The sequence below is a fragment of the Lepidothrix coronata genome, unplaced genomic scaffold (assembly GCF_001604755.1).
Source record: "Lepidothrix coronata isolate B3197 unplaced genomic scaffold, Lepidothrix_coronata-1.0 Scaffold279, whole genome shotgun sequence".
Classification (NCBI taxonomy): Eukaryota; Metazoa; Chordata; class Aves; order Passeriformes; family Pipridae; genus Lepidothrix; species Lepidothrix coronata.
The window spans coordinates 391300-414282 of record NW_016690459.1 but is presented as its reverse complement, the minus strand read 5'-3'; the positions used below and the strand labels follow the sequence as shown (position 1 = coordinate 414282).

The following is a 22983-nucleotide window of genomic DNA, read 5'->3' as shown; positions in this document are numbered from 1 at the left end:
CAGCCCTCTGTGGAGAGGTTCAACATCCACGCTGGAAATCTGCTCTCAATCAAACAGCAGAAGTTCAGCTCAGAACAGTGGCTTTTCTTCAATTCACTAAGAACAAAACCTCTTCTCCTTGTAGCTGTCCCCACAGGATATAAATAAAAGTTTGTGGATGGATTTGTATTAGATTGTGTTTTTTGTGTAGATCTCTTCCAACAAGCTTCTGTTGCATTTATTTGTGATGAAAGAGGTGATCACAACTGTTCCAATCAACACCAAGGGAATACAAGGCAGAAGGGATTAGAGGAGACCTTCTCTTAAGTGAAACATTATTTATTCAACAATAAATGAAAAATCCTCCTGGATTCAGTCAAAAAGAAAGGCACTGGGAGATGCTGTGCCCATCCCACAGCTGTCACAACACACCCTCGAGCTTCACGGCCCAGCCAGACTGAGGGGGGAGAGGAGATGGGAGCATGTAGGGCAGGGTGATGAGCAGCCCTTTCCCTGGGGTTTTTTCCTGCCACTTCAGAGTCCCTGCATATCCCAGCATGGTCACCTGCAGAGGAGGGCAGGGGACAATCAGCTGGAGCTCACACAGGCCCCCTTTGCACACCCCAGAGCATCTCCCATTCATCCCCACCCGCCATTCACAGGGCACAGGAGGTGACACTCGGGATGTTCTGAGGCCAAACATTTGATGTTTGTTGGTTGTTTGTGGGTTTGTTTGTTACTGAGGCTTCGCCTCTGTTTGTTTAGAGCAAAGGGCACTGGAGCATTTGCGTCAGGGTGACACTTGCCATGAGCAGGTCAGTGCCCCTGAGCACGGGCTGAGGTGCAGGAACAGCCATCCCTGCCCTGGTGAGGCTGGATATGTATTTACTTCCCCTCCCTGCATCAGCAGGACCGGAAGATTCCAGGGGAGAAGAATCTGCCTATTCCATGGCAGCTATGAGCCTGTCCTGGCAACTCCTGTCCAATGTTCCATGTTCAGTGAACCAAGGAATAGCCCGGGATGCTGCAAGGATCTGGAGGGAGGCCAGAGCACACAACTCCCCTGCTCTCCCCAGTTCCCAGATGAAGCCAGATTGGCCCTTCCCAGCCTATAAACACCCAAAATATGCTCTCAGTGTGTGTTATCTGTTTTTCAGGTTCCTTACTTGTGTGGCTGGGCATGGAATGGGCGAGCAGAGCTTCAAAACGCTGTCCCGAGGCCAGAGCAGGAAGATGGCATAGACGACCTGTCCCTTGGAGGTGTACCTGTGGGACAGTGAGTCCAGCAGGGTCAGGAGCCCCATGGCAGCACCAGGCACGAGAACACCAGCTCACCTGTCACCACACAGGGGTCACCTACTTTCCCCTCTTCCAAACCCTGTCACTTTGGACCCACCATCAGCGCTGGCTGATGAAACCCAAACAAAGTCCATGTGTGCAAATGTCATCTGTGTCCTGGGCTCAGCGTCATCCCCACCACTGCTCTGCATTTCCACACTGAACACACTTGAGGAAACAAAAACAACTCCAGTTTGTGGAGATTTCTGGCCAGAACCACTACCTAAAGCAGTCCTGACATTTTTTTTAAAGGAAGGGTTGTTTTTTAACAATTCAAGCAAGATGGGTGACGTCCTAATTTGTATTCTCTTCTTTCAAGCAAGATATTCCTTAGGTAACAGCCTGGGGCAATAACTGAATGTTCCAACTGTAGGATATTACCTAAACACCATCTGCACCTGATGGCAACGGTTCAGTGTGCCAAATTTAAGAACAAATAAGAAATAAATGTCAGCTGTGGAAGTCCCAGCCCAGATGGTGCTGAGCAGCAGAATCCTTACCAGACTGTGTCTGTGCTGTTCTCCATCTGCACCCTCCAAGGCCGGGATTCATAAATTGCCTCCCCATTGATGTCCAGCCACCTCCCAAGGGCCAGGAGTCTTTCTTGGAAGATGGGGACAATCACCCCTTCTTTGGTAGGTCCCACGTTGAGAAGGTAGTTGCCTCCCAAGCTCACAGTCTGCACCAGCTCCTGTGGCAGATAAACCAAGGTAACAAGCTGCATCATCTTCACGTCTGAGGACACAGAAACACCTTTTGTTTTGGTGTTTCTTTTCTCCTGCCCCATGCTGCTTCTTTCTCACAGCAATTAAATCATCTATGACACTTGAGCTAATGGCTCACTAGATTAAATGAAGGGCAGTATTTACACAGCCCAGTCTGTTCAAGGCATAATCAGCTCTGGAAATTGGTTTGAATAAAGTATGATTGCCTTCAGATCATGAAATAATGTTACAAGTTGGAATAAAAACATCTAGCATATCTGAAAATGTGTCAATATTTCCCATGAAATATATTATTTTCCCACTATAGACCAGGTCTTATTTAGAACATCACTGTATCTAAATATGAATGATGGCACTCATCAACTGCTCCTTAACTCCAGCCTGAGTGTATGGAACACACGACAACTCCTTTGGCAAGTAGGGGGATGAAGGAAACCTCTAGTTCTCAGTTTTTCCCCCATAGCTGTTATGCTTTCAGCTCCCTCACCTCAATGATACTTGCTTCATCCATGACCTCAGCGATGCTCATGTTGCTCCGGTAGCCCCAGGACAGCCTGTCAATGGAGGAGCACATCTCCCACTTGTGATCTGGCAGAGTGCCTGGCTTGTATTTGTCAGCACAGTTGTAGAACCCTCCGTGCCGGCAGGAGCAGCGGTTACACCAGCGGTCGTTAACGACGACGGCGTCCTGAGGGGACACACTCAGCTCAGGGCAGAGAACGTTTTGTCTTGGATTGTTCCACCTGCAATCACCCCCCGAAGCCAGCAAAGGCGTCCAAGTGAGGAGGTAAACACCTAAAATTAAAATTCCCTGTGTGTTGAAAGAGAGAATCCTCCTGAGAAGGCTGAGTCGGTCTCTGAGAGAGCCCCTCCCTGTTCTCTCAGGCAGTGCTGCAAAGGACAGTGGAGCTTCTCACAGGAGCACTGTGGGGCCTTCTTGGTTTTTGTGGAAGAATAAAACACATTTGGCATCTGCCAGGCAGGTTTTTGGTGTTATCACACATTTCTCTGCTGCCAGACCTCCCACACCCACACGAGGAGGGACAGCAGACACTGGTACCTTGACGGGACTGTCGTTATAGAGCCAGGCAAGGAAAGAGGTGGAATTCCAGTACGAATCTGGAGCTTCCCAGTCTCCATCCGACCAAATCAAGTCTGGTTTGTATCTAAGAGAGATAAATGTTATCTCAAAATGGATCATTTTCTCCTGCCACAGTGTTTCCTGTATCTGACATAATTTTACTTCCCCTTCCCACTGCCTGTGTCACCAGGAGGTTTTGCTTCACTTTCTGCTTCACACAAAGCTCTAAGTGAGGTTGTTGCAGCAGGAAAGAACGATGTGTTGATCCACAGCTCAAGAGAGGATGCAGTTCTTCCAAAAAAACAGAATTTGGCATCTCAAAGGCAATTCTGAGGCACATTCTTGAGCTGGGACAACAGCCTTTCTGTCCATGTGCCCAAGCCTGGTATTTTTGTCAGAAAGGGGAAGCAAGGCAAGGATGTAAATCCACAGTGAAATCACTCTTCTACTCTACAAATACCAGGCAGGTTGCCCCACTTCCAGCCACCCTGCACAAAGGCAGGATTAAAGGGAACTGTTTTTCCACGAAAAATTTGTCCCTACCTTATTCTACAGATTAGACTGTTCACAGGACAAATGTGAACCTGTTTTCTAATGGTTAGTAATGGGATTTGCCTTGGCAAAAATTAACACTCTCTTCTCTGGAACCGGGAAGTGCTCACGGTTCTGAACTGGCTGTAGCTCTTACTTTAACACGAGATCATAAAGTTCTGGCATCATCTTCTTTGCGACAAAGTTCTGGGTCTTGAAGCCATTTTTTTTGTCAGCAAGATAGAGTGGGTTAAACCACTCCATGAGGGAGTGATAGAGCCCATAGCGTAGGTTCCTGAAGGACAGAAAGGGAGGGAAGAGTTAGGCTCCAGTGGGGATTAAGAACTGCTGGCATTATTATTTCATTATTTGCAAGCACTAGGTTTTTCACACTAAACTCATCATTTTCTGCTGTTTGTCAGCACAGCCAGGAGGATTCACTGCAATATTATGCAAAAAAAAAAAAACAACCCCAAACAACTGATTCAGCTGACAGAGCAGCAGTTTGGCAGTGCCATACCTCTCCCTGAGGGCTTCTCCCAGCTCTCCTACGAGGTCTCGGTGGGGCCCTACATCCACAGAATTCCAGTTCCAGGACCTGGGCGACCCCCAGTTGGTGAAGCCTTCATGGTGCTTTGTGGTCAGGACCACGTACCTGAGGGGAAAAAGGTTTTGATCGGGATGGCAAGGGGACAGCTGAGATATTCCACAGTCACTAAAACAGCCAGGGACTGGATAACCACACTGCGAGGAGCCCTCTGCCACTACCCTTCAAATTTAGAAGCAACTACAAGAATAACAGAGGTTTTAAGTGGATTTTCATGCCGGAGAAGAATGAACAATCGAGACTTGGGAAGCAGCAAGACCAGTCATCTCCTCAGCACTCTGGGCATTGACCCATCCCCTCAGGGACCCCTGCAGCCTCTTGGGGACCCCAGGCACAGTGCCCCCATCCTCTCTGGGCCTCTCCAGGGACTCAGGGACCCCTAGCCATGGGTCCCCTCTCTGCTCCATCACCACGGACCTCCAACCCTCAGACATTCCCAGAAATGGTTCCTCTATACCCCTAGGGATGCCCAGACCCTCCCATCCCCTCAGGGACTCATGGCCATGGTACTTATTCCCTCAGGGACCCCCTCATCACCTCAGAGACCCCCAGACCCTCCCCGTCCCCTCAGGGACCCTCAGACCCCATCCTTGTTCCCTCAGGGACCCCCTGTTCTCTCAGGGACCTCCAGATCCACCACCCATCCCCTCAGGGACCCCCTTTCCCCTCAGGGACCCTCAGACCCTCCCCAGCCCCTCAGGAACCCATGGCCAGGCACCCATTCCCTCAGGGACTCCTCCATCCCCTCAGGAACTCCTCCATCCCCTCAGGGACCCCCAGATCCAGCCCCTATCCCCTCAGGAACCCCTGGCCACGGCACCCATTCCCTCAGGGACCCCCTGTCCCCTCATGGACCCTCAGACCCTCCCCAGCCCCTCAGGGACCCCACCACAGCCAGCCCCAGGTGCCGACCTGGCCCCTGCCCTCCAGAAGAGCTCTGCCCACTGCCGGGGCTGGAAGTCGTAGGCAGTGAAATGGGGGGCGAACTCGGCGTAAGAGGTGCCGGGCGGGAACCGGGTCCGCACGAAGCGCTCGTAGGCGGCATTGCGCTGGCCCTGCCAGTGCCACCAGAACCACTCGGAGCCCCAGGCGGGCACCGAGAACACCCCCCAGTGCACGAACACGCCGACCTTGGCGCGGTCGAACCAGGCCGGCAGCGGGCGCGCGTCCAGGCTGCCCCAGTCCGGGCGGTACGGCGGGGCCGCCAGGCACGGCCCGAGCGCGGCCGCCACGCACAGCACCGCGCCCGCCGCCATGGCCCCGTGACGTCACGGCCGACGCCGTGGGGACCGGGGCAACGGCGGGACCGCGGGGCCGCGGGTTCGAGGCTGCGGTCCGCGACATTCCCGCGGGGATCGCCGATCCAACCCTTAGCCCCGCGCAGGAACATCCCCGAGGGTCACGCCAAGTGCTCCTTGAGCTCTGGCAGCCTTGGTGCTGCAACCGCGTCCCCCTTGGTTAGCTCCGTGCCCCCTGCTCCTGTCTTGCCAGGCCGCCTCTGAGTTCCCACGTTTCCCCAGTTTTGTCACGGAGCACTTCTCTGGTTTATTCTAACTAGCTAAACCTGCCTGTGTTAAATCTGAGTCAACTGGAGGTGTTTATGCACCAGGGAAGAAACAGAAATAAAACATGAGAAGTGGCTGTAATGTTTAATCACGTAACATCCACCAAACACTGCGTGGTTAGGTCAGCTCTCCTGGAATTTGCTGGAAGAAACGTGGTACCTGCAGGGTCCTGTCTGCCCCAGCTATGGCTGAGTCCATAAACCACAGGGAGAACATTCTAGTTTTTCATGACTGGATGCTAAAATCAACATGGTCCCAAATGCTGTGAGACACAATTGGCCAAGACTGTCTGCGAGTCCAGAGGAACCATCTGCACCTTTCCTAGGAAGAGCCAAGGTACCTCCTGCTGCTGCCATCCTGCTCCTGTGGGATCCAGCCAGGCATTCCCTGCCAGTGGGAGCTCATCATGACTTTGTGTTGTTCTCTGTCACCTTTGCCAGGACATGAGGACTTTTTTTGTCACTGTGCTGCACATACACAACCCCCAGAGTCTGGTATAAATAGATGCACCTCTGCCTCATGTGCTCTCAGCACTCTGCTGATGGTGCTGGCACAGCTCTGCCTGTACCCAGTGAAGGGGTTTAGAGAGATTATGTGATCCCTGGAGATTTCTGGAGAACTTGAAGGTCTGTGGAGGGTTTTACTTGATGTTACCTCTGTGTTAAGGAGTGTAAGGAAGACACCACTGAATGTGATAAAAACACATTGGGGGTTATTGGTGGACAGGCAGGGGGAATTGTCATAAAATATTAGGATCTGCTGTTCTGGGATATGGTTTTATCCACTGTCCCGTGGCTGGCACTGGTAACTCTGCAGCCTGGGGACTGGCTGCCTGTGTAAGCTATAGAATCACAGAATCATTTAGATGGGAAAAGACTTCCAAGATCACTGAGTCCAATCTTTGACCAATCCCCACCTTGTCATCCAGCCCAGAGCACTGAGTGCCACGTCCAGGGATGGGCAGCCCCTTCCATTGTTTAACCCTTCCAGTGAAGAAATTCCTCCTGATGTCCAACCTGAATCTCCCCTGGCAGGAGGTGGTAGAATCACAGAATCATAGAATATTCTGGGTTGGAAGGGACCAACAAGGATCATCAAGTCCAGCTCCTGCACAGGACACCCCAACAATCCCACCATGTGCCTGAGGGCAAAGTCCGTGCACTTCATGTCCCAGCACTGAAGGACAATATCAGCAGGAGCTGTCTCCATGGCAGGCAGCTGATCCTCATCTCCCAGGTCCTCCATCAGAAGAGAGAAGAAACAGGAAAGTGATCCAGACTGTTTCTGCCAGCCTGAGTTCACGGGTCTCCCATGGATGCCTCCTTACGTCACGTGCGCGTCCTCGCAGACGGTCTCTACCACGGAGGACCTGTGGGTGCTCTCGGCCTCCGGGCTCTCCTCAGGGCCCTTCAGCTGCCTCCTGAAGTGAGAAAACACCCTCCTCAGGGAGGAATTCAGCTCCTTGCTCCGCAGGGCGTAAATGATGGGGTTCACCATGGAGTTGAGCAGGCAGAGGGTGCTGCAGAAGGCGAACACCTTGCGCAGGCGGTCGCTCAGCCTGGAGAAGACGCTGTAGATCATGAGCACGAGGACGGGGGACCAGCAGAGCACGAGGACAGCCAGCACCATGACCAGGGTCTTGGCCAGCCTCACGTCCATCCTCATGCGGGTGTTCTGCTTCCCGGCCTGTGCCTGGTGCTGCTCCATGTAGGCCACGTGCTGGCGGGCCCTCCACAGCACGTGGGCGTAGGCGTAGACGATGCAGCCCAGCAGGAGCAGGGTGAGGCACACCCAGCCCGACAGGTAGTTGTCGTCCACGAAGGGGAACAGCTCGGAGCAGGAGGAGTCCAGCGTGCAGCAGTTCCAGCCCAGGAGGGGCAGGGAAGCCTCGGCGGCGCAGGTGGCCCAGAGCACTCCCAGGGCTATCCAGGCTCTTCTCCTCGTCATCAGGAGCTTGTACTCGGAGGGCCGGCTGATGGAGACGTAGCGGTCCAGGGCTGTGAGCAGCAGGCTGCTGAGGGAGGCGGAGAAGGAGGTGTTCACCCCTCCCAGCTGCAGCAGGAACGCCTCCTTGGAGAAACCAGTTCCGTTGAACACGTGGAAGTTCACAAAGCTGCAGACAAAGATGATGCTGGCCAGGATGTCAGCGAGGGCCAGGCTGCTGATGAAGATGTAGGAAGGCTTTTTTCTGGTCCTGGGGGAAGAGAAGATCAAGTAGAGCACCAAGGAGTTCTCGAAAACACACAGTGTCCCAAAGAGGCAGCACAGGGTGGCAATGCTTATCTTCTGTGCCTGTGTGCTGAGCACCATGAAGCACTCCATGGTGCTCCCACTGCACTTGGAGGCGTTTTCAGGTATCTTACAAATATCCATGGTTGTTAACTGGAGCTAGGAGCTCACAGACAGCCTTCCTGCTTCCTCCTGCTCTTCCTCAGATGCTCTGAAAAAGATAGAGGGGAAGAGGACTTACACAACAGGCAGTAAATTCAACCCAGACACATTCCCCCCTTTAGAGGGAAGCAAGCAAAAGGAAAATAGCCCATGGGGACCTATTTTCAGGTCCCAGCAGAGATCCAGGCTTTGTCTGGTGATGTAGCTGAGCCCCATCTGTCACAGCCCACGGGTACCACGTCTGCACCACGTCCATTCCCGGGCCGGTTCCTCACCACAAGAGGGAAGCAGCAACACTGGGAATTGCACAGATCCTGGGCCAGTTCTCACCAGTCCTCCAGGATTCACTGCTCAGGGCACCCTGTGGCAGCAGAGTTGGGTTTTTCTCTCCACTTCTGCAGCTCAATGCATTTAACCCCTTTCATCTTTGTCACACTGAGGGGCTTGTCCTTCAGGTTGTTTTCTCCCATCCTTGCTGTGCATTACACTGGTGTTTAAACCAAGTGCACTTCCACTGAGGGCTCAGTTGTGCTGCCCCAGGTTACAGGGAACAAAGGCTACAGAGAGCAGGTGAAGAGGCAGCTCTGGGATACACTAAACCTGCCTGATTTACAGCAAGATACTATGTTCCAAGTGCCAAGCATCTGCTGGAAAATCCCACAGAACAGGACCCCATTCTAGAAAGCATCTGCCTGGCTTTGAGTGTCCAGGATCCTTTATCCAGGCAACGGGACCATGAGTTCCCACTGCTGGAGGAGAGCACTGACCTGACAGCATTACCTTTTCCCCAGAACAAACAAATCACTATCTCTCCTTCCCCTCAGCTCTTTTTTGAAAGGGGAAATGTGCCAAACACGTGAGGCACAGCCAGGACTGTGACAGCCACAGCTCCCTGGGGAGCAGGGCAGGGGCTGGGCTGCTGGGCTGGGGGCTCCAGCCACCTATAATCCACCACCTGTGGTTTCTCTGCCTGTTTTGGGAAATCCAGCAAAGGCAGCAGCTGTTTGTAGAGGTGGGAACAGCCAGCACTGACCAACAAACCTCCATCTACAACATCTGACACGTGTTTTATACCTGACCCCGTGACTTCCTTCCCCACTGATTTCCCTGACACTCATCCCCGGTTCTGTTGTTTGCAGCAGTTGCAAAATACCCTCGAGCTTCTCAGTACTTGACATGCTGCCCAGGAGGTCTTGGAGAAGAGCCTGAGCCCCACACTTCACTCCTGCTGCCTGTGGGGCTGGAATATTGGCGGCTCCAGGACGTTTGGTGCGTGTTACAGGCAGAGCAGGTCTATCCTGAACTGGATTTCTTGGCATGTCAGGCTGGAGGAGTCCTGGACTTCGGCTGACATGTGGGCTCAGCGTTGCAGCAAGTCTCTCTCCTCTTACATCAGGCCCTGGCTTGGGGTAACAGGACTGGGGATGTTGCACTCACATCTCAGAGCTCTCGTTTCCTGCAGCTCTTCACAGGAACACGACACGGGCAGAGGGAATTACCAACTGCTGTTATTAAACCTGACAACATCCCTCCCTCCAGAGAGAGGTGGATTTTAGCAGACAGATGGACTTTTCATATCACAGGGCTCACCAGGGACCACCAGGGTAACAACTGCCTCGAGTATCCAAACCTCCCCAGCCAAACTCCAGCTTCCAGACCAAGACATCCCTTAATTGAGCAGACTCCAGCATCACCTTGGCATCCCTTACCTGCAGCCAGCATTCCCAGAGCCATCATAAATCCTCTAATCTGAGTTGTGCAATATCCAGCTAACTTTCTTAGGAGTTTGGAAACTGCTGAACGCTGGGCAAGAGACTGAAGGCAGCAAAATGCCATCCCTGACATTACATTGCTTGGGGAGAGAATTTGGTTGTAATGGTAAATAACTCCTGCACTGCCTGTCCCCCTTTTTTGTTTGTTTGTTTTTTTTTTTGGACATAAAGCTGCTTTTTCATGCCCAGGGGACATTTCCCTCTCACCAGATGAGCTCCTGGATTGGTTTGTTCGTGCCCCCTGCCCCCTGCACAGCTCAGCTCCTGGGAAACACGCCAGCCCCTCTCTGGGGGAGAGCTGATCTGCAGCATCCTCCACAGGGAAAATCCCACATCCAGGGTGGAAAACCCCTTTCCAGGAGCAGCATCTCCACCTCCCTGGGAACTCTAGCCCTGCAACCAGCCCAAGGAGCCCAGGGAGTCCCAGCTGACAGCTCAGCTCAGCAATAAAGAGCAAAGTGGCTTCTCGCCCTCCTTTCGCTCCAGGAGCTGTGGCACAGAGGGACTGGTGCCCTGGAAGGAGCCAAGCGTGGATTCCCTGGGCTTCTGCACAGGAATAACTCTGTCTGGCACAGTGTCTCCTGCCAGCAGGATCTCCCGGGGGGGAATATTTTGCCAAAACAAAGCACCCTTGCAACGGAGAACCCCCCCAGACAGTGCCAGCACCAACAGCAGAGCCCCAGAATAAACAGCCCGAATAAATGAGGAGCCCAGTTATTAGAAACAGAATCCAGGAATGACATTTGGGAATGCAACATATTCCTGATACAGCCCCAGTGACTGCAAACTCTGCCCAGAGCAGCAAAGGAACCTCCCCATCCATTAGATCTGCTGTGAGCCCACTCACTCCAGCCTAATAACTCCACTGGCTTTGGGGGAAATTAAATTTACAAATGAAAAAGTCCTTTTCCTTCTAAGTGCATTGCTGGGATTGATTCCAGCTGTCAGACCTGCAACACTTCTCATGCAGCAGCACGATTCCTGCTTCCACTCCTGCATTTACAGAGCCATCACAGCATCCTGGTGATTAATAAGTTACATACCAGTTGCTTAGATAATGTAAAATGAAGTTTTCCTGCTGCAATCAGCCAGTGCATTGTGCCTGCAGCACTCTGAAAGTCTTGAATATTTCATGTTCAGAATTTCTGAGAGATGTATCGTTATGATAAAATAAAATGTCTTAAATGATCACCTGATATGATCTATGCAAAAATTGTCATTAATGCTTGGATATTTCACTTGCTGAAAAAGCAAAATACCTTCTGCTTTACAAATATCTTGGTTTATCTGTGAGTTCTTGTTCTAGTCGCAGAAGTTTTTCCATTATTTTGGAAATTCATCCCAGCCTGTCCCTCTGACCACATCAAATACTGGGGAGTGGAATTCCCTCCCTGCTGTAGGACCTGTCTGGCACAAATGTCACACTGAAGATTATTTGCTTATTTCTTTCCAGAGTCCAGCTCTGCCCACGTGTGACTGCCTGGGGGGGACAGTGTTTGAAGCCCAGGAGTGGGTGCAGAGCAGCTGTGAGGGCCAGTTTGGGTACAAAACAGGGCAAAACAGAGCTGCCCTCACTCCACCAAAACCACCACCCACAGAGTCAGAGTAAACACTGAGCTCAGCATCACACTCCTCCCTGTGAGGCTTTTGGAAATATCTGTGACACACAGAATCATGGAATGGCTGGGTTGGAAGGGACCTTGAAGCTCATCCAGTCCCACCCCCTGCCATGGGCAGGGACACCTTCCACTAGCCCAGGTTGCTCCAAGCCTCATCCAACCTGGCCTTGGACACTTCCAGGGATGGGGCAGCCACAGCTTCTCTGGGTAACCTGTGCCAGGGCCTCCCCATCCTCCCAGGGAAGGATTTCTTCCCAATATCCTGTCTAATCCTGTCAGCGTGAAGCCATTCCCCATTGTCCCGTCCCCATAGTTCCTGATGAACTGATCCAGTGTTAATATTTCCAAAAATCAGCTGTAAAGACTTACCCCACAGCCTGCTATTAAGCACTTACCTTTCATCCTCTCCTTAAGAAAGAATTCGTCCTAAAACCCAATTTCCCCCCCTTCGCCACACGCCGCAGCTCATCCCGAGCAGCACCAGGAATCTCTCTGTGCAGCGGAGCCTCCCCAGCCCGCCCCGTGCGTGGGCTCTGGGGGATGATGTGAGAAAAAGGACCCTGCCGGATGCTGTGGGGCAGCAAAGGCAAACCACTCACCTCCCTGCGGCTGCTCGGGGGCTTCCCATCCCTCCGGCTCCCAGGGCAGCCCGTGCAGCTGCGAGCGGCGGCTGCTTCCCTCTCCTCTCACGCACTTCTGCTTTCATCTGGCTTTCTTGTACCACTCTGGTTTATTCCCCTGGGCTGGAAAACCATCAGTGCGAGTCCTCCCTCCGCTTTCTTGCTCTTTCTGTGAATGTGTGTTGGGTTTTCTTTCCTTCCCCACTTCCCCTCTCGGGTGTTGTGTTCTTCTGCCTGCTACAGCCACATCTCACAACCGCTCGAGCGCTCCTGGCTTGCTGAAATAATTCTCTCACTCCATCTGATTCTTCCATGTACCTGCAGCGTTTGAGGCAAGGGACAGTCAAGGGGCTCTTCTGATTTCTCTGGGGAAGTGGAAGAGGAGGGAGAGGAAAAGGCCTAGGAGGCAGACACGGAAAAGTCTGCATATACCCGGCTGTTTCAGGGCAGGTTTAAGGGCAAGCTCAGAAATGTAGTGTCTTTCAGCAGAATTAACAGCACAAACCTCACCCCTCTGTGCCCCCCAAGGTGGGGAAGGCCCTGCTTTGTGCACACGCTCAGCTAATGCCAGAGGAATGAGGTGATTTTCTCTCTTGCAAGAGGAAGGGAAGGTCTTCAGTGACACAATCCTGTGGTGAGGACGGACCCAGGGCTGCAGAGCCTGCAGTCACTGCTCTACCTGCTCTCAGCCATCCTTCCTCCCATAACCACTTCCCCCCCTTGGCTGGGCAGCAGCTGCCTGGAGCTGGGTGTGGGCAGGTTGTGCTGGTGCTGCTGGAAAGCAGGGACAGCTGCTGGGTGACAGCAGGGACAGTGTCGCTGTGTTGGTGGGTAAAGGCAAGTTTGCCCCAAATCCCAGAGGAACTGGCCACATATGGTTGTGTACAGACCATCCAAGCTGCAGTGGGGAGCACACACAGTGCTGGATGTGAAGCAAAGACGTGATCCTTGGCCCCTGGATGCACCTTACCCTGCTCTGCCACCCCACAGAGCCATCCCACAGCCCCATCCCAGCACCAGCAACCTGCCTTCTCCAGGCGGGAGCTCAACCTTCCCTCCTGCTTGGATCCCAGTTCCCCCATTCTGGGATGGTTTTGAACAGCAGTTACATCTCGTGCTCTCCGAATCCTGCTTTGCCTCTTTCCCCTCTGCCGTTATTTGTGGCCCAGGGGGGTTCCCGGCAGCCGGAGCTCGGGCGATCAGCGATGCTCGGCTGCCCTCTCCAGGGAAACCTGCAGCACTCGCGGGGCATCGGCTTGTGAAGGCTTGAGAAGAGGCAGAATTGGGAACCCAGCGCTTCCCCTCGGCCCCTGGCCGGGAAAAGGGGATTCCCAGCTCACCAGGGCGCTTGGACACTGCAGGGACCTGCCTGACCCTTTAGATGCTGCTCAGAGCTGGGCGGGTTTGGAAGCCCCTCTCTGGATCTCGTGTGTGGAAACCACAATAACAGTGAAAGGCCTCTCGTGCTGTTGTGTAAGCGGAGCAGAAGAGGTGGGTTATCAGCTCGGTCTCAAAAAATAAGGGCTTCCATTTCAGTTCCCACGAACTGACAAATTTCCTTTGCAGGAAAAGCTACGAGACTGTAAAGAATAGGTGAGAAACAGGAAGATGCTTTATACTGTTTCTGAGTACAAAAAGCAGCTCTCAGCCCCAAACAGTTCCCTGCTCTGACACAGCTTCACATCCAGCAGGATTCTGTGAAATATGGACCCAAGTTTCCTCTGTCTGCAGGCAGAACTGTTGTGACACAGGAGGCTGCGTTACAGGAAAGAAACATTATTATGGCAGCATAGTTAAAAGTTTGTATTTTGACTCTCATTTATGGCAAAAATTGTCCTCCCAGGGTAAAGGAAAATCCTTAAAGATGACTTGTAATGTAAGGGCTTTTTGTTTAGCTTGGATTTTTCCCCTTGGCATCGGCTGCAGCTAAATCCAGCTGGGAATAGCCCTGCTTTGGGAACACTCAGGGTCAACATCTGGGGTCAGGGATCAGCTTTACCCTCCCATTAAGGTCACATTCTGTTTTTGCCTTTTTCGTCTGCTGGCCCCAAGCAGAAGCACAGCCAAACCATAACTGCTGGGAACTGAAGGAACACCAGAATTTAGTGGGGGGTGGCTTTCAGTGGCCTCTGGCTCAGCTGGGTGACGTTACCTGAATTCAGTGTACCTGATTTTATGGCATTTAAGCCAGAAGTACATTCAGGTGTGACTGAGCCGTCACACAGACAGTGGTGCAGGGGTTTGCTGAGCTCTTTGGGGCAGCCTTGGCAGCACTTTGCACTCCTGGCCTTGCTGCCAGAAGCTGAACTGGATCCTCCCAAGGCTGAGCAGAACTGGCAAGTGGGCAGACGGCCCTGGGAAGGGATGCTTTCCTTGTGGCCCTCACACAAGTAGTAGCCCTGGCTGCAGAGGTGTCTGGCTGTTGGGTGCCCATCTTACTGGGGTGCAGGAGGGGCTGGGGCTGTGTCTGGTGAGCTGCCAGCTCTGGTCCTGCAGCGTGTTGGGGGAAAGGGTCAAGGAAATGCTGTGCAGGCCCTGGGGAAAAGGGACTGTGAGCTTGGTGTTGCTCAGTAGTGGTGTGTCTGTCTGCAGAGCAGAGGGAACACCCCGGGGCTGTGTTGGGACACAGCTCATGTGATGGGACACTCAGACACCAGCCCTGGCAGGAAGGGTGTCTGTGCCTTGTGGGAGGACTTGCTTGTATTTCTCTGACTGTTGTGTTTGCTGAAGCTGAATTTGAAAACTGGGTGGCCCAGACAGGGCAGGGAGTGGAGGCACTGCTCACCTTGATAAGGTGAGTGACTTTATATTGCACTCTTAGAGGAAATACTCAGAAAAAATAACCCCAGATTTATTCTCTTGTCTAGCACAGCTCCTGAGAGCAAACAGGGCCTGTCCAAGGGGTCTTCCTGTGCCCCAGGAGAGCTGTTCCTGCTGCAGAAATTCCTCTGCTGTCCTGTAGGAGGAGGTTGAGGGTGGCAATGTTTTCCCTGCTGATAGGACGTGAACCAGGCGTATTGATTTGAACGGGCTGAAGGGTCCTGCAGGGTTCTGTGACTCAGGGTTGGTGGAGTTTGAATGAGGAGCTGTTGAGACAGAAAACATGCAGGGTGTGACTTGGGAGTTGTGCCTGGAGGTGCTTTTATTTATGGAGTTCAGAAGTCCTGTTCTGGAGCTGATGTACCTCAGGTACTGGTGGACACTGACTTAATTCATATCTACAGCTTACATAGAAAATATCATTAAGTCTCCTGCTTTTGTTTTATTTAATGTTCTTATGAGGAGCTTTAATCAATTAAAGTATGTATGTTTATTGCATTGTTGGGGTTCTTGTTCCTCTTCTCTATTTACTCTGCAGAGATTCAAATATCCACCCAGTTCCTGTAGATCATTGCTGTGGATTTCCTGAGCTTTATTTGACAGAGGAAAAGGAGTCCTCTGCCAGACAGAATAAAGGATATTCTAAACATGACTGTATACTCAATACTCTAGTGCAGATTTTTAAGAAAATACAAACTCAACACATTTCTAACATGAGGAGACTTGGATAGATTGATACTCTGTTTAGTGTTTGACTCAGATGGAAATGTCTGTCTAGTTTCAAGTGTGTCATGGGGCTCTGAGAGCTGTAAAAAGTAAACATCTTGGGCTTACTAAAAGTCACGTAATACCGGAAACTTGTCACTGTAAAACAGAACTGGGGCAACGGTTCACTGTTAACTTAACAAATGATTCATCCCTGCTGCTGACTTCCTGCAGGATCCACCACGGGTAATTCCACTGAAACCCTCCAGCGGGAGTTTTGGCATTCCATAAACACATGAACGTGTAGATACTCCAGCGTGGTGAGACCCATCCCAGCCACAGCTGGAAGCAGCTCAGTTTGGGGCTAATGAAGCTCCAGGGACTTTGTCTTCACTGGAACTTCGGTTCAAAGTACTGGCTGTGGCAGTGCCAGCACAGATGGAGCTGCTTCCCTGGGCTGGATTAACATTTGCTGTGAGAGGGAACAGAGGTGCTGAGTGAAAAATAGCAGTGTCCAGGGAAAACTCTGAATTGTTGTCGCTGCAGCAGCAAAAATACGGTGGGGAGATGAGGAGGATTTGGGTAATGCAGAAACTGGCTCCCTGGGAACATGAAGAAAGTCTGTATTCGTTGCAGCAAGCCTTGGATTACATGAGGAAGCAGAATAATCCTGACAGAGCAGACACTTGCACAATAGAAAAACCATGTACATGTTGTGAGAGGATGTAGTGGAGCTGAGGTCACTGAGTGCATGGCAGTGAGGTCACTGTGTGTGGCACAGCACAGTCGGGTTTGGAAGCACTGCCCTGGCTCTGGAGCTTGGTCTGTGGCAGCTGGAGGGCTGTGTGGGTATGAAGGGTGGGCACAACATGGTCCTGGAGGCAGCTAAAATACCTCAGACTACCTGTGAGTACCTGAGGGGAATGTAGTGCCACAAGCTTTGGAGCAAGAAGTCTTATGTTGAGGCCTTTGAAAAAAATAGAGGGGTTGAAAATAGTTGTTTGAAGGAGCGAAGTAGCTTCTCTTGAAGGAATCTCAGATTTTGATGATAAGGGGGACTGAACCCTGGATTCAGTCTGTGCTGTGTCTTCAGGACACGGCAGGAATTTGAAAGTTTCTGTCCCTGCCAAGGTTACCATGGCTTTGGGAATATCTCCTTTTCTTCCATTGCAAGATTGAAAACCAGCCCAAGTTTTCAACAGCTGAAGTGTAAAAAATGGGTAACTTTGCAATTTGGGCATTGTGGTGTTTGGGGTATTCTGGACTGCCCGTCCTTTTGATTTAAAAAATACCCCTTTGTGTATTTTTGAACTCTGAACAACACAATTTACTGCAGTCACCGGGTTCCCAGTGTGCTTCAGCAGAACAGTCCCTGCACAAGTACAGCATTGGTTTATCCCTGACATTTCCTGCTCCTGTCAGGCTAAATGTGTCAGCCTGACCCCGAAACCAGTTCTGAAAGACAAGATGTTTTTTGAATTCTCAAAGATAGTGAGGAAAAACTGCCAGACCTTGTGTCATCCTTGATCTGAATTGAAAAGCACACGGATGTTCTGCTCCCCGGACAAGGGAGCACGTTTGCAGCCTGTAAAATACTGTTTCTTAATCCCAGTGACATGTCCTGACTTGAAAACTGAGATGAGATTGTTTCAGCAGAAATAAACTAAAGATAGAACCAAAGCAAAAAATCTGCTGATGTGCATTATAGGAGAGTTGCTTGAGATAATCAGTGGAATTTCAAGGCTTAAGGGTTTGGTTACAACAGATATTGTTGTCTTCTATCTAAAATGAAAGCTGCTACAAGGATCTCAGCCATAACATTATGCCAAAAAATCCAAAGCAAAGGGAGGAAAACAAAGTAATTTCAGCTTGGTTTGTGCAAATGTACGATAAAGAATAGGAACAAAGGTCAGGGCTTGGGTATGTCAACACATCTCACGTATTTAAACATCTGATGGGGTTTTTTAATAACTGCGTAACAAATACAAACAACTTTATGTTATCCTGGTAGTGCCTGAAGCCCCTGGGGTGGGTCACAGCCCCGTAACACCAGGTGCTGGTCAGTAAGGAAACACTTTTGGTTTAGATGTTTTAGGGATAAAAGAGGAAAGAGTAGTTTTTTCCATTCTGTAGCTAAAAATGCAGGGTAACTCAAGGAACCCAAGGGGTCTGTCTGTACCTCAAAATAAAAAAATCTGAATGTTCATGTGTTGGTTTTAAGTACTGCTTTGATCTGGTGGTGTTGGAACTGAGTTAGTTCTTTTCCATTTTCTTTGCAAATTCCTTTTTTTTGGCCCTTAATGTGGTGTACAGTGCTCAACTGGCTCCTCAGCAGCGGGCAGGGAGCACTCTTAAACCTGCAAATTTTTAACATATATTTAATTTTCATTCACCCTATAATTGTAAAGGTCAGATCTTGTGGGTTTTGGTGTAAAATTATACTTTGAGGTTAAGTAAGAGGATGTGAATATAAACACGAACTGCAGCCACTGCCAGGGCTTTGCGTTCCCACAGCAGCAGTTTAAACCCGCAGAAGCTTTTCCCTGTATTTTGACACGAAATAAAAAATCCCTCTACGCTATTTTTAATATTTTAAATTTAAACATTAAATAGTTTAACTAAGCGCAGGTGTGTGGAATTGGCTCAGTGAACCCTCTGACACCAGAGCGCTGCGGGATCTCTGAGGGGCCGCATTTTACTCTTTGTTCGCTGAATCCCCTCGCACAGCCGCGGGTTGTGTGTTTTTGTGCGTTTTTCCTTTTTTTTTTTTTTTTTTTGTGTGCGTGAATTATTTTACATCATTGAAGCCCCAAGCGGCAGCTGGCGCGGGCGTCCCACAACCTTTTGTTGTGCTAATTCCCGAGCGGGGCTGAGCGGAGGGGGTTGCGGGCAGCGTGTCCCGGGGCCGTGGAGTGAAACCCGGGGGCTGTGGAGGGGAGCCTGGGGACCCTCGGGCGGTACCCGGCGGAGGGGCTGAGCCGGGCGGGACAAAGCCCCACAGCCGCTCCCGCGCTGCCCTTCGTGAGGGGATTCAAATGGCGGCCCCGCCCGCCCGCGCGCCGCGGCCGCTCTGCCCCGGCCCCGCCTAGCAACAGGCGGAGCTTGGCGCCCATTGGCGGAGCGAGAGAGCGGCGCGCTCCTATTGGCTGAAGGCGCGGGGAGCAGCGAGGGGGGAGGAGGGTGAAGGTGTTAAACCGCGCAGGACGCGGCCGCCATTTTGTGAAGGAGCGAGAGGGGCAGCGCAGGGTGGAGGGAGCTTTGAGGGTGGGGGGGTTGGAGATTGACGGCGGAGCAGCAAGGGGTCGGTTCCGAGTGGCCCGTGTGTGTTGTCTCTGCTTGCGGGCGAACGGAGCGGACTGAAGTCGGTAAGGGCGGAGCGGTGCGGGAAGGGCCGGGCGCGGCCGCCGCCATGTTGTGCTCCGTTGTGGGGCGGTGGGGACGGGGGGTCCCGGCTCCCCGCGGGGCTCGGGGAGAGGAGAAAGTTCCGAGGCGAAGAAGCGCCGGTTCGTGGGAGCAGCAGCAGCTGGGCTGAGACTGGTTCTATTCCCTTGGTTTGAGTCCAAACAAGGCGAAAGAAATGGAGATGGGCGGCTCCTCTAGAGTTGAGAGAGGGATGGGCTGGGGGGTGATGAGTTCGGAGATTTACAGGAGGTGAACAGATTGGAGTGACTCGAGATTAAAATCTTAGAGATTACAGGAAAGTACAAGCCATGGGCTAAACAGGAAGTGAGTGTAAGAGTTAATAAGGAATTACTTGGCTAACGAAGGTGAAAAAAAAACCAGCTGACAGATGAGAAATGGAGCTCTGTGATGCTTGGGGAGTGCAGGGGGTGTCACGGGAAGTGTTGGGACAATTGGGGGCAGTTCCTATACTGGTCCCAGTTAGGTGGGTGCGTTCTCCAGGGGCAGTTTACAGGGAGGGGTTTCTTTGTGCTCAAGTGATCCGTTGAGCTTTCCCTAAAGTTAATCCCAAAGTATTTTACTTTTTCCATATTAAAAAAAAAAAAAAAAAAAAGATGAGGTTCTTCATTGCCTGTTGAAATGCTTTTTAAGACACAGAGAGTGAGAGAGCGTAATAAAAAGGCTGTTACTGGTGAAATGCGAAGTATGATGCTGAAGTTTGTATAAGGAGAGTAAGACAAATACTGCCTTGTGTTTTTGGGTGGGGGGTTGTTTGTAGCATGTTGTCATTTTTAGCAAGAGACTGTGAATTTGCTGCTTCCCCCTCCCAAATCGAAACAATTGTTTCCTTACTCTGACGTCAAATGTCCTTCTCTTTTCTGCAGCGGGACTTCTCCCTTGGAGCTTCTGTGCCGAGAATCCGATGTTGGGCTCGGCTCCCTGGCTGAAGACAGCACATCAGCCCATGAAAACTTCTATTCCCAGCCAAAGGAAGGAGTCCAGCACAAGGCAGCACCTGTTCTTTCAGGCTTGGAAGCAAGAAAGGGGGCAAGAGTTGGAGGGTGTGGAATCTGAGAAGACAACTGAGAGGTAAATGGGGGTGGGAGAGGGGAAATTACTGCAGGAATGTCAGCAGAAAGGTGCCAAGCACCATGTGATGGTGTCTGGCAGTTCAATTACAGTCTGTTTGGAGGTGGTTTTCAGTTCACTTTGGGTTTATCAGAGTAATTCTTGCACTTATCAGGAAGCCTGGAGGGAGTGGCTTTATCAGTGCAAACTTTGCTCTATCTTTAGGTGTAACAAGCTTGGTTTAAATCTCTCCAGCACTCAGTAGTAACACCTTTTATTACTCAAGTGGTATCCAGTAAAGAAGTAAAAACCACTACTCAGAATTGATACAAGTTTTGGTTAGACTGATTTGTGTCCCCTTGCTTAGAATTTAAACATTCTCTGAAATATCTTCTGCTTAAAAAAAAATGAGTGATGAAAACTCACCCGACTTTTCTCCCTGTTTTTACAGGTGACATTTAAGTTGAAGATGGGTGGTGGAGAAAGATACAACATTCCAGTTCCCCAGTCTAGAAATACCACCAAGAACCATCAACAACTTAAAACCAGGCAGAAGAACAAAGAGCAGAACTCGCAGATGAAGACCTACATGAAGAAGGAAAGAGGACGTGGAGGCAGCTCATCCCCTGGGGCATGGCAGGCCATGCAGAAAGGGGGCAAGAGCAACGTTCCCTTCCCCAGCAATCCCAACAATCACAACCTGTTGTTCACCCCCCAGAGCAACCAGAACTATGCTGGAGCCAAGTTCAGCGAGCCACCCTCCCCAAGTGTTCTTCCTAAGCCTCCGAGCCACTGGGTACCTGTTTCTTTTAAACCTTCTGACAAAGAAATTATGACATTTCAGCTGAAAACATTACTAAAAGTCCAGGCTTGAGATGTAACTTTTCCTTATTTTTCAGAAGTGATTTAAATTGACAGGGTTTCAAATCTGAGCATTGTTATTCCTAACTCCAGCTGCACAGGTGTGCGGAGCCAGGTGTTCTTGCTGCATGTAGTTAGTCACTTGGAAGAGGGGTGGAAGTTTACATTCCCCTCATGTTTTACCTCAAAAGTTCAGTGCTGTGTTCACGTCACTGTGAAATAGGTATTTTTCTCTAAAATCAGTCAAATCAAATCCTGAACAGTCACCGTTTATTGTATTTATTGTAAGAGTAAATGGGACTGTCTCCCAGAATTGGAAAATTGTGATTTGAATCGTTAGAAAACCAGCTCTTACCTAACTTAATGCAGCATGAACTGGAAAAAAAAAAAAACTGCACTGAAAGCTTTAGTCAGGTTATTTGCTGCTTTTCAGACTGGTGTAAAATTGTGCTAAACAAACATTCTGTGGATTTGCTGAGCAGAAACCTCCCCCTGGGCACAAGGTGAAGCACAGACCATTCTCTTACCTGTACCTGTGAGCTTTGGTGGCACTCCTGGAGTGGGGGATGAGCATTTCAAGCCCGTGACTCTGATCTAGAACGTCCTGAAGGGATGGAAGAAGTCCAGGCAGATCCGTAATGCCTCTCTCCAGCTCCAGCAGTGCTTCCCGAGAATCTCCACGAGTCAGAGTGCCAACTAAAGACTTTGCATTGCCAGGTGACTGCCAAAAAACTCCCCAAAAATCCCTTGGATGCCCACTGCACTGAGGAGTTCTAAACCACATTTTTCTATCAGTTTTTATAATGATAAAAGGTGAGGTAGTTCCTTAAGACTGGTCTTAAATTGGTTCCCTTCTAATAATTAACAGTAGTTTGGGGCAGGTATTCAGTGTTTTCACAGGGAAGACAGAGCCATGTAAATACATGTAAAACATTGTAGCATATGTAAATTTATGCTGGGCTTTCCTGCACAGAAGTATTTTTAGTACAAAACTGCTGAATGTAAGATGACCATGTTGAGTACGTGGCCTAGTTTAAAAAAAATGTTATTTTGTTTAAAAAAAAAAAAAAAAAGACATTTGTGGCTGTGCCCTTGCACTTCACATGCAGTGAATATGCACGTTGTACTTCGTTGTGAGCTCATTTTTTAAGGTTAAATCAGTGCAAAAGAGGCTTATTTAGATTTTTTAAATAAAATAAAAAAAACTTCAAAAAAAAAAAAATAGAGCTGATGAAGTTTCAGCTCCTCCTGTTGAGAATGTGGAGGAGAGGTGTGTGTTCAGTGATGAAAAAATACTGATATGTTCCAAATCAAGCATTCAGTAAGAAATGCAAATGCCTGGGTTTGGGTGCTTGATAAAACCGAAGGATTGTAACCATTCTGTGTTTTGGAAATGCATCAATGCTCTGCAAGACATCAATTTCTCCCAGTATTTGCTCAAATCCTTCAGCAACAGCTGCTGTGCTGTCACATTCCAGCTGATCCTGCAGCAGGAACAGCTGAACTGTGAGAACAGGATCATCCAGGGTTCTTTCAAAATACAGGAATTACCAAAAAAAGTGCTTTAATTTGAAAGGGACTTTTGCAGATTGTGAAATGTTCTGAGGTGTCTTTCTGTACATTCCAAACACAGTGGCAGCTGAATGTTTACAAATTATTGCTCCCAATCAGATGGAATTGGCAGTCTCTAAACCTGTGTTGTGACCTGGACCATCACCAGAGTCTGAGCTGTATCCCAGTTAATTATCTGTTCTTCATTTCAAATTGTCAATTACCGATGGTGTTTGTACAAATTGGAAACAAAAAAATTTAAATAAACTTTTTTTTTTACCCCCTAAAAGCATCTATTTGTTTTCAGATGGAAATGGGAAAGTGGGATGACATCATTTTGGCAGCTCC

The 22983-nt window shown here is 50.2% G+C and overlaps 3 protein-coding genes across 4 annotated transcripts; 1 reads left to right on the top strand and 2 right to left on the bottom strand.

Annotated features, from left to right (window-relative positions):
• Positions 1–302: 302 nt before the first annotated feature.
• FUCA1 (fucosidase, alpha-L- 1, tissue) lies at positions 303–5517 on the bottom strand. The gene is made up of 8 exons (XM_017836535.1): positions 5174–5517; positions 4175–4309; positions 3812–3949; positions 3103–3208; positions 2530–2730; positions 1818–2008; positions 1146–1245; positions 303–544 (listed from the first exon to the last, which is right to left on the bottom strand). Exons 1-8 carry the CDS (start codon positions 5515–5517, stop codon positions 401–403), a joined length of 1359 nt encoding a protein of 452 aa, XP_017692024.1. The 3' UTR covers positions 303–400.
• A 1368-nt stretch (positions 5518–6885) lies between these two features.
• CNR2 (cannabinoid receptor 2) lies at positions 6886–18773 on the bottom strand. Of its 2 annotated transcripts, none has more exons than XM_017836536.1 (2): positions 12208–18773; positions 6886–8266 (listed from the first exon to the last, which is right to left on the bottom strand). In XM_017836536.1, the coding sequence occupies exon 2, from the start codon at positions 8197–8199 to the stop codon at positions 7150–7152; it is 1050 nt and encodes a 349-aa protein (XP_017692025.1). In that variant the 5' UTR covers positions 8200–8266; positions 12208–18773; the 3' UTR covers positions 6886–7149. The 2 variants fall into 2 exon arrangements, with proteins under 2 accessions (XP_017692025.1, XP_017692026.1); XM_017836537.1 differs by lacking the exon at positions 12208–18773 and adding an exon at positions 8548–9212.
• A 180-nt stretch (positions 18774–18953) lies between these two features.
• On the top strand, positions 18954–22292 carry PNRC2 (proline rich nuclear receptor coactivator 2). The gene is made up of 3 exons (XM_017836549.1): positions 18954–19118; positions 20040–20244; positions 20675–22292. Exon 3 carries the CDS (start codon positions 20693–20695, stop codon positions 21095–21097), a length of 405 nt encoding a protein of 134 aa, XP_017692038.1. The 5' UTR covers positions 18954–19118; positions 20040–20244; positions 20675–20692; the 3' UTR covers positions 21098–22292.
• Positions 22293–22983: the final 691 nt, after the last annotated feature.

Bases quoted from the DNA above. Each gene is read 5' to 3' on its own strand.
- PNRC2 (XM_017836549.1), top strand. From the start codon at position 20,693: ATGGGTGGTGGAGAAAGATACAACATTCCAGTTCCCCAGTCTAGAAAT.
- CNR2 (XM_017836536.1), bottom strand. From the start codon at position 8,199: ATGGATATTTGTAAGATACCTGAAAACGCCTCCAAGTGCAGTGGGAGC.
- FUCA1 (XM_017836535.1), bottom strand. From the start codon at position 5,517: ATGGCGGCGGGCGCGGTGCTGTGCGTGGCGGCCGCGCTCGGGCCGTGC. The intron at 3,950-4,174 runs GTATGGCACTGC...TCTGTCCTTCAG, and splicing joins GGAGAAGCCCTCAGGGAGAG to GAACCTACGCTATGGGCTCT. The intron at 2,009-2,529 runs GTGAGGGAGCTG...TATCTGCCACAG, and splicing joins ATGAAGCAAGTATCATTGAG to GAGCTGGTGCAGACTGTGAG.